The 10,029-nt window shown below is 46.4% G+C and overlaps 1 protein-coding gene across 1 annotated transcript in view; it reads right to left on the bottom strand.

Annotated features, from left to right (window-relative positions):
• Positions 1-10,029, bottom strand: part of DCP1B (decapping mRNA 1B) — an 87,711-nt gene that overhangs the window by 72,810 nt on the left and 4,872 nt on the right. The window contains exon 3 of the mRNA XM_010845217.1: positions 8,180-8,279. Within this exon, the coding sequence (XP_010843519.1) occupies positions 8,180-8,279 (100 nt within the window). The remainder of the gene's footprint in view (positions 1-8,179; positions 8,280-10,029) is intronic.

Consider the following 10,029-nt stretch of genomic DNA (forward strand, 5'->3'; position numbering starts at 1 on the left):
TCTGAGCACCAAAGAATTGATGCTTTTGAAATGTGGTGTTGAAGAAGACTCTTGAGAGTCCCTTGGACTGCAAGGAGATCCAACCAGTCCATCCTAAAGGAAATCAGTCCTGAATATTCACTGGAAGAACTGATGCTGAAGCTCCAATACTTTGGTCACCTGATTCGAAGAGCCGACTCACTGGAAAAGACCCTGATGCTGGGAAAGATTGTAGGCAGGAGGAAAAGGGGACAACAGAGGATGAGATGGTTAGATGGCATCACTGACTCGATGGAGATGGTTTGAGCAAGCTCCGGGAGTTGGTGATAGACAAGGAAGCCTGGCGTGCTGCAGTCCATGGGGTCACAAAGAGTCAGACATGACTGAGTGACTGAACTAAAATTGCCCTAAAAAGCAAAACAAAACAAAGGAAAACAACAAAATAGTTGTTGGTGCACCAGAAATGGCTTCAGGCCCCCCCAGAGGGGAGAGAAAGGGCAGAGCACTCCTCCCTGATGGGGTCCCACTTCCTTGCAGGAGAAGAGAGACCTGAGCAGAGCATCCCCTTTAATGTATTAGTGATCTCGAAGCTGGAAGAGTTCTTTCTTGCAAGGATACGCTGCTGAGAAACAGGACGCTTGAATCACGGCCTTACCTAAGGATTATGTCTCTGCTCCTAGAGACTGAGTCCCTGGGTCAACAGGTGGGGCCCTGGGTGTCTGGGTGACAGGCTGGCTTCCTTATATACTCATCGCACACTCTGTGGGAAGACTTTTAATCTTACACCATGGCAGGCTGGCCCCTCCCGGAAGGGTGACCCCTGACACTCCTCAGACCCCGAAGTCTTCAACATTGCTCGCAGACACCCGGTTCTCAGCTCTGCATCACAGACACTTTTTTCTTATCTGTGTTATTTTGGAATTCTCAGCCACTTAAGACACAGAGTTCAGATTTAAAAATAAGCCGTGGATTTTGGAGGGTTTGTGATAAGCCAAGCACATAAAAAAGGAGAATTGTTGAGATGTGATACCAGAACTATTGTAGGAGATAGCTGGACCTGTGTTTGGGTGGGGGGCTAGTGTTTGACTTGTAAGGAATACTCATAGGTCTTCAACCATCCTTTTCCTTCCCCTCATCATAGGGTCAGATCTGGCCTGCGTGGAGTGTCTCCTTTTTCTTGCTATTGAAGTCACTTCCCAGAGGTCCAGTTCCTGACTGTCCCAGGCCCAGGTGTTTTCGGAGACAAAATCCCTAAATGTGAATTTTGTCAACTAGAGCTTGTAAGAGACAGATGCTAGGGAGGGCAAACAGATAAATCCAGGTATTACAGACAGGACATGGGCAAAGGCAAGGATTACACATCTTATGTAAAGAAACACAGTGTGTGTAGATAGGAAATTGCAAAAGGCAGACACTGTGCGGGATGGTCTGTGGGCCAGAATTAGTCCCTCACACATAACGTGGGCCTCTTACTAGAAAAATAAGAGGCAAACCTTTCACAAAGAGACGCAGCCCCCAAAGAGGGTCTTTTAAGTTAAGTAGCCCCTAAATAGGGCTTCCCAGGTGGCACCAGTGGTAAAGATGCCCCTGCCAATGCAGGAGACATAAGAGACACTAGTTTGATCCCTGTGTTGGGAAGATTTCCTGGAGGAGGGCATGGCAACCCACTCCAGTGTTCTTGCCTAGAGAATTCTGTGGACAGAAGCGTCTGGTGGGCTACAGTCCAGGGGGTCGCAAAGAGTCAGACACAACTGAGTGACTAACACACTCACACACACACTATTCTAGGAACAGGAAATTTCAAGGCAAGTAGAATATGGTTCTCACCCCTGAGATGCTCAAAGTCCACTCGAAGAGATGGGAGGTAAAGAAATGACCAATAAACAAACAGTACTAAGCGGTATAAGGACTTCCCTGGTGGTCCAGTGGCTATGTTTCCAATACAGGGGAACCAGGTTCAATTCCTGGTCAGGGAACTAGATCCCACATGCCACAGCTAAGACGTGGCACAAATAAATAAACAAATAAAAATATTTTTAAAATAAGTAGTATAACTGGTGCTTCAAGACAGAGGACCATAAAGCTCTATGGGGGACAGAATGGGGGCCTCACCCAGCTGAGCAGGTGGCTTTGAGACTAACAGGAGCCCAAGGATACCAGAGAGGGGCCACACGTGGAGGTTGGAAACCAGGAGGAAGGAGAGAAGAGATGAGGGGTCATTTTGGACCACAGGGCCCCATGGGTAGCAGGGAGCATTCCTGTGCTGGGCCAGGGGATTACTGGCCTTGCATCCCACGAGACATCTTGTGGGCCATGAATTCCGGTGTGTATTGAGAGATGCGTCTTGCGGGGTAGGGTTTATGCAAAGAGCTAGAGGAAGGCAGAGACCCATCTGTCTGCTTGGCCACTTTGTTGAAAGTACAACAGCACTAGATTTTTCTTTCAAGTCGTCCCCTCTTCATTCAACATTTTGCTCCCCAAACGCAGCTGCCCAGCCTAGTGGAGGCTCACCCAGGACCTTAGCCGTGAGAAGGCTGGACCATAAAACTGTTTTTTTTTTTTAAATCATTCATAATGTGGGCATTTATTGACAACGTACGATGGGAATGCTTTAGCCTCGCACTCACCAAATGGGAGTGACGGTGATGAATCCCTGGAAAGGGAGTTTGCCGAACAATCCATCTCACCAAGACCTTCGCTAAATGCATAGACTTGACAGCAAACAATTTAGCTAATCCAACTCCTACCCCTCTGGGATTTGCTTTCAGGGTTTCATGGGAAATTTTCCAGCAGAAAATGGTTACTTAGATAAAATTACTGAAATTTTATTGCAGGGATGGTTCTCAAGGTCTGGTGTGGGCTGGGTGATGTGGAGACTCTGAGTGCTCTCGACTTTCTGAAGAATTGCTTCAAACAGATAATAGGCTCTTATGCAGAAGATGGAAGCCAACCATTCTGTTTTTCCGAAGTGGGAAATAAGACAAAAAGAAGAGGGCTGGAATTGTGGTTGATGATGTTTAGGTTGGGCCAAGCATGGGTACTGCTGCTACAGAGGGTCACAGATGATGTAAAATCCCACCTTCCCAGTAGTAGATACCCTGCTGTGTCTATATGTCTATTCTCTGCACATTTTCTTTTCTTTTTAAAAAATATTTATTTATTTGGCTGTCCTGGGTGGTAGTTGTGGCCGGTGGGATCCAGTTCCCCAAACAGGGATTGAACCTGGGCCCCCTGCATTGGGAGCACAGAGTCTCAGCCACTGGACCCCGCAGGGAAGTCCCTCATGTCACATTTCCATACTAACGATGCTTCCCTTATGCTCAGACCCCTCTCCTGGGGAATTTGTCAGTTGGTGTCTGAGACTGACACCATGGCTGATAGTCAAAGGCCAGGACAGACCTGGCCAAAGTCGCACAGCTGGGCATGAGCAGATGCAGGCTTTGAACCCAGAGTTCATTCCCATACCTGACCATCATGGCTCCAAGACGGTGACCGAGAACGTGACAGGTTCAGGTTCCCCCCATGAGGCCCAGCTGGACTGCAGAATGGAGAGAAGGAGAAAATTTAATCTCCAATCATTGAAAGAGCAAATACAGGCAGTGAAGTCCCAGAGTCTGTTCTGTTTAACTTTCCCAATGGAAACCACACTGACAAATGGGACGATTCTGTCTTGGAGTGAAGTACAAATAATCAGAGGTCAGAAAGATCCCTCAGGAGTATTTTCAGGGCCAGGTAATTGTTGTTCAGTCACTAAGTTGTGTCTGACTCTTTGCCACCCTATGGACTGTAGCCCTCCAGGCTCCTCTGTCCATAGGATTTCCCAGGCAAGAATACTGGAGTGGGTTTCCATTTCCTTCTCCAGGGGATCTTCCCAACCCAGGGATCAAACTGGCGTCTCCAGCATTGGCAGGCAGGTTCTTTACCACTGAGCCACGTGGGAAGCCCCCAGGGCCACATGAGTGTGTGCTAAGTCACTTCCGTCATGTCTAACCCTTTGCAACCTTGTCTATGTTAACCTGCTGGGCTCCTCTGTCCATGGGATTCTCCAGGCAAGAATACTGGAGTGGGTTGCCATGACCTCCTCCAGGGGACCTTCCCCACCCAGGGATCGAATCTGAATCTGTTATGTCTCCTATACTGGCAGGCGGGTTCTCTACCACTAGAGCCACTATAGTTTCTGGGATATTGTGACCACGTGACACTGCTTTCTTTTCTCCAAGAAGCTCAGCATAAAAACTTCAGGAAGAGAAGTAGGTCCTTCAAGATCATGTTGGGAGTGGAAGGTAGAATGAGAAGGGGAACCAGGGCTTTTTACATGTTGCCCACACGTATACTTACCTGGCACATGCTTGCTGCCAGAAGCCCACTGTCATTCCGTATAAATACAGCCTCAGAGGCCAGGCCAGCTCGGGCCTCCCTGGACCTCGAACTGTGCCAATTCCAGAGTCTCCACACCATTTTGCTCGCATAGCCTCTGGAAAGAGTTTTGAAAAATTATGTGTCTCATCATACATTTCAAGTTGACATCCCCATATTTTCATGATAAGTTTAAATGGTTGTAAATGATGCAATTTCTAGTGCTTTGTAACTCTTGACAGTTAAAAGTAAAATAAAATTGTTGCATCATTCTTTAAAAAGTTTCCAGTGGAATATAAACACCGAGCTATTTGAAACCTTCTATTATCCATTCAGAAATATATAAAAGCTCTTTTTTTTTTTTTAAAAAAAGAAAGAAAACAAAGATTTCACATCACTTCTTTTTCTCCTTGGAAACATAGTTCCATTCCACTTCTTCCGTAAAGCTTCACCCTGATGCAAGATAATTTTGTGCTTGAAAGTCTTTCATTGATCATACTACCCTGCCAGAAAAAGAGATATATAAATTATATTTAAATTAAAATAACATTCCTGTGACTATAAGGCTCAGTGCCACAGATTTCTTCCAGGTTGAACTCTCACTGCAAATATTATTAGTGTACAATTGAGCAAGGGCTTCCCTAGTGGCTCAAGTGGTAAGAATCTGCCTGCCAATGCAGGAAACACAGGTTCAGTCTCTGAGTTGGGAAGATCCTCTGCAGGAGGAAACGGCAACTCACTCCAGTATTCTTGCCTGGAGAATCCCCGTGGACAGAGGAGCCTGGTAGGCTATATAGTCCATGGGGTCACAGAGTCGGATGTGACTTAGCGACTAAACAACAACAAAAATTGAGTAAAACAACATAATTATATGATGAGCTTTAAAAGTAGCTATCAACATACAATTTAAATAGTATCAGAAATGTATCTCTTAAAGAGTTGGGTGACTAGTGGGGTGTGGGGCCTGATTAAAGGAGCCTTTCTAGATAGACATGAGTGTTTCAAATGTCTCTGTCTTTGGTGCCTGGAGGGAGTCACATCACAGGCAGATGGACCTGGAAGGATGGAGGGGGTCAGCGGGGTGACAAGTGTGTCTCTCCTCTGTAGTGGGGGAAGGGATGGCTGAGAAGGGTCAGAAAAGAAAGGACAACCTCTGCCCCAGGTTGTCCTTTGTCCAGTGTTAAGGTTGAGCACATAGGAAATCTGAGGGTCTGGAAACTGATTCCATTAAGACCCATCCAGATACCACGTGGGTTCCTCAAACACATTTGAAGATGCCATAAACCACTGCAAACACTTGGAGCCCACTTGGGGAAGTGTCAGTGTGTACTGATTCACCCACATAAGAATAGTTTTCATCAGTTTGTCAATATAAATATAGGCATAAATACACCTGTACCTTCAGCAGGCTTAAAGAAGAAAATGCGTTTGGAGGTGTTTTGTCTGTAAAATCAGTCAAAATGGATACTGTCATTGATATATCTGAAACAAATAAAAACAGTGATATGCTACATAAATTATAGATGCTCTCAATATTCCCCCATCACAAAGTCATTATGGTTACAACCTTCCCTCTTATGAATTAGAACCATTGACTGATTTTTATGATGATTGGAATGGAAACCGATTCAACTGATTGGAACTTGGCACATTTCTGATCACCCGTAGGTCACACACAGAGTTGTTGACTTCTGTCAGTCTGCTAGTCAGGACAGGCAATGGTACGCATCAGCAGAGACTTCCAGATTTGGGGGGATTCATATAATAAAAGCTTACTTGCCTCTCGTGCTACATGTCCAGATGGGGTCAGTGCCAAGGCTCTCCTTCACAGCCAGTGCTTTCTTCTTTATCTCGCAGCAAGTCCATCTGGATTTCAGGGCAGAAGAGAACAAAGGGGCATTACCACAGGCTTCTCATGATCTCAGCCTGCAATGGACACATCCCTCTACTCAGGTACTTTTGGTCAGAACCAGCTGAATAGTGTGTCCAGATACAGGAGAGAAATGAATGTTTCCATGTGGTCAGAGTGGAGGAAAACAGAGTATCTTTGGGACTAAACTGCAGTAAAAGTTTATATAGGTGTCACTTGATAAGCAGCATTAGTCAATTTGGGGAAAAAATTGATCACCAAGGTTTGGTGATTAATAATGAAATAATGAAGTTCTATTCAATGCAAACAATGACTATAGAAACAGGACTGAACATGAGAGGGGCAGAAAATGTTAATCTGGTATGAAATATGGCAATATGGCAAAACTGGTAAACTGTGAAGGAATGCCTTTGGTCGTCAAGGATGATGGTGACCCAAGACCTCCCTAGGGTAGCGCTGATTCTACAGGGTCATGTGAGGAGATGGTTGGGAGTGCCCTGCCGTGAGTGAAAGCCGCCGGGTTCTTGGTTGCACCAGCTCCACCCGGCTGTTGAATGGAAGTGATTTGGTAAGTTAATGATGCTTGCCTCCCAGGAGGCATCCCTTCTGTGCCCCGGACTCAGCTCTGCCTGCCTCAGGTGTGTGATGGGGCACTGAACTTCTGTGAGAGTGGTGGGGATCAGTTATAATGCCTCCGCCCCCTCGGCTTGGAGAATCACCTTCCCACAGCTTCCCAGAGACAGTGACTAAGCCAGATCTAGTATCTAGTGGGATCAGTCTGAGGGCATTTGGGTTTCCTTCCTGAGGATGTAAATATTTGGAGAGATTCCTATCTGTGTGGCCTGTTTTCATATTCGTGACCCTGCCGGATTTGAGACTTTTAGCCTCCAAAACTGAAAGACAGAAACATGTCTGTCATCTTAAACCACCCAGCAAGCTGTCAGTTTTTGGCAGCCTTAAGACACTAACTTCCTAGGTGGTACTAGTGGTAAAGTACCCGGCTGCCAACACAGGAGACTTTAGAAATGCAGGTTCAATCTCTGGTCTGGAAGATTCCCTGGAGAAGGAAATGGCAACCCTCTCCAGTATTATTGCCTGGAGAATCCCATGGACAGAGGAGTCTGGTGGGCTACAGTCCATGGGGTTGAAAAGAGTCAGACACGACTGAAGTGACTTAGTGCGACACGAGACACTAACACGTGTGGGAACCTGTGTCCATGGTGGCCTTTAAGCCCCTCAGAAGTGGGCAGCTGGGGGTGAAGGGGTCTGTGGGGTTTCTTCTGGAGTCAGCAGGTCACCGACAGGAAACTGACTTCCCTGGGGGCCTTGATGAGAAGCTAAGAAAATAATTTCAAACCTTAATCTGCTTTCTTGCATTAGCTTCTCTTTGCAAAAAGCTGTAGGCCATGGGGCCCCATTACCTGGTTTTTCAAGGCAGAGTCCCAGCTGGCTGTGTGCCTTGGCCTGGACTGGTGTCCTGCTGATGCAGAATGAGACCCAGATGTGGAGGGTCAGTCCCAGGGGCAGGCCGGCCACCAACCTGCCGCTTTCTGTCTTGGGGTTGAGTCGCTGGAGATCACAAGGGTAGGCCTGTCCTCCCTGTTGTTCTCCCTGTGATGTGAGGATGCTGTGAATGAGGGCTGAGTCCCTTGACCTCCAAACACTCTGGCCTCCCCTTAGGGCTGAGATGGGGCTGAGTTGCCAGGAGCATTTTCATTCAATGCAATGTGTACAGACAACATGGCTATAAAATCAGGTTCCAGTCTAGCCTCTGAGGAAGAATGGCCCTACATGGTCCTATGTGGTCCTTCATGGAGGTGAAGAGGTTTAGCGGGCACAAGGAAGGAGGACCATATTATTTGCCTATCAGCTTTGCCTGGTCTGAAATGCCCACCCCTCTAAATACTTACACACAGACAATGCTGTGGGTTGGAAATTAAAGACTGAAACATATTCCCAGAAGGTAACTGTTACCTGGAGCTCCTGGCCTCTCTCCTCTGCACAGAATGCCTGACACTGTAAGTCATCGCCTTGGAGGGTGAGCGTTTGGGCAAAGATGCTGGACAGGTTATTTCTGCAGGAGGTGGCGGCAGCATTTAGTGCTGAGAGGTGGTCAGGGTGGACAGAGGGAGATGACGGGAAGGGACCCATGGGGCTTTGAGGGGAGGGTTAATCCAGGCTGACTCCTCAGAGGTGTTCCTGGCTGCAGGGGGCTAGTGGGGGTGTGGTTCTGCACAGTGGTCTGGCTTCCGAAGCTGTGGGCCAGACAGGAAGAAAAGAGAAGAGAAACATACCAGTCATCCCACCTCCCAAAGAAAGTTACTGTCAACATTTCAGGATGAACACTTTTTAGCCTTTTTCCTAGTTCAAATGCATGCTTGCCTTTAGAAGAAAACTGGAATCATAACACACATAAAATTTCATAGGCTGTTTTCTTATAGTGTAAATAGTCTTTGTCCATGTCGCTAGTATAATTCCTTGTTGTGGTTCACATCTCTGTATGGGTGCTCCCTGGTTTATCCACGAGGCAGGTGACAGCAGAGACTCTGAGGACAGACGGCTGGGTTCAAATCACAGGTTTTCCAGCATTCATCAGTTGTGAAGTGACCCTCATATAACACAGCACAGCCAGCTCTCCATATCCACTGCTGCCGCCGCTGCTAAGTCGCGTCAGGCATGTCCGACTCTGCGCGACCCCATAGACGGCAGCCCACCAGGCTCTGCCATCCCTGGGATTCTCCAGGCAAGAACACTGGAGTGGGTTGCCGTTTCCTTCTCCACAGTAGTCTGTAAAACAGGAGTAATGGTGCTCCCCTCATAGGATTGTTCTGAGGAGCAAATGACTAAAAATCTTTTTTAAAAAACTTGAACTATAGTTAATTCACAATACTGTGTTAGTTTCAGGGGTACAGAAAGTGATTTCATTATATACATATATATGTATGTATCTATTCTTTTTCCTATTCTTTTCCATTTATGGTTTATGACAGGATATTGCCTATAGCTACCTGTGCTATGCAGTAGGTCCTTATTAGTTACCTGTTTTGTATATGATAGTGTATATGTGTCTGTCTCAACCTCCCAATTTCTCTCTTCCCTCCTTGCCCCTGGTAACCATAAGTTTGTTCTCTCAGGCTGTGACTCTATTTCTGTTTTGTAAATAAGTTCATTTGTACCCTTTTTAAGCTTCCACATGTAAGTGCTATTATATGGTATTTCTCCTTCTCTGTCTGACTTACTTCACTAAGTAGGACAGTTTCTAGGTCCATCCACATCACTGCAAATGCCTTTATCTCATTCTTTTTTACGGGCAAGTAATATTCCATTGTGTAAAGTACATAAATACACCACATCTTCCTTATCCGTGCTGTTGGTGGACGTTTAGTTTTCTTCCATGTCTTGGCTATTACAAACAGTGCTGCTTTGAACACTGGGGTGCATGTACCATTTGAATTAGGGTTTTCATCCTTTCTGGATACATGCCCAGGAGTTGGACTGCTGCATCATATGGTAACTCTATTTTTAGTGTTTTGGGAACCTCCATACTGTTTTCCAGGCTTCCCAGGTGGCACAGTGGTAAAGAATCTGCCTGCCAATGCAGGAGATGCAAGAGATGCAGGTTTGATCCCTAGGTTGGGAAGATCCCCTGGAGTAGGAAATGGCAACCCACTCCAGTATTCCTGCCTCGAAAATCCCATGGACAGAGGAGCCTGGTGGGCTACAGTCCACAGGATCACAAAGAGTTGGACGTGACTAAGCGCACAGCGTACTGTTTTCGATAGTGGCTGGGACAAAAATCTCTTTCTATTTTCATCTAACCAACC

Source organism: Bison bison, unplaced genomic scaffold (assembly GCF_000754665.1).
Source record: "Bison bison bison isolate TAMUID 2011002044 unplaced genomic scaffold, Bison_UMD1.0 scf7180017864213, whole genome shotgun sequence".
Taxonomy (NCBI): Eukaryota; Metazoa; Chordata; class Mammalia; order Artiodactyla; family Bovidae; genus Bison; species Bison bison.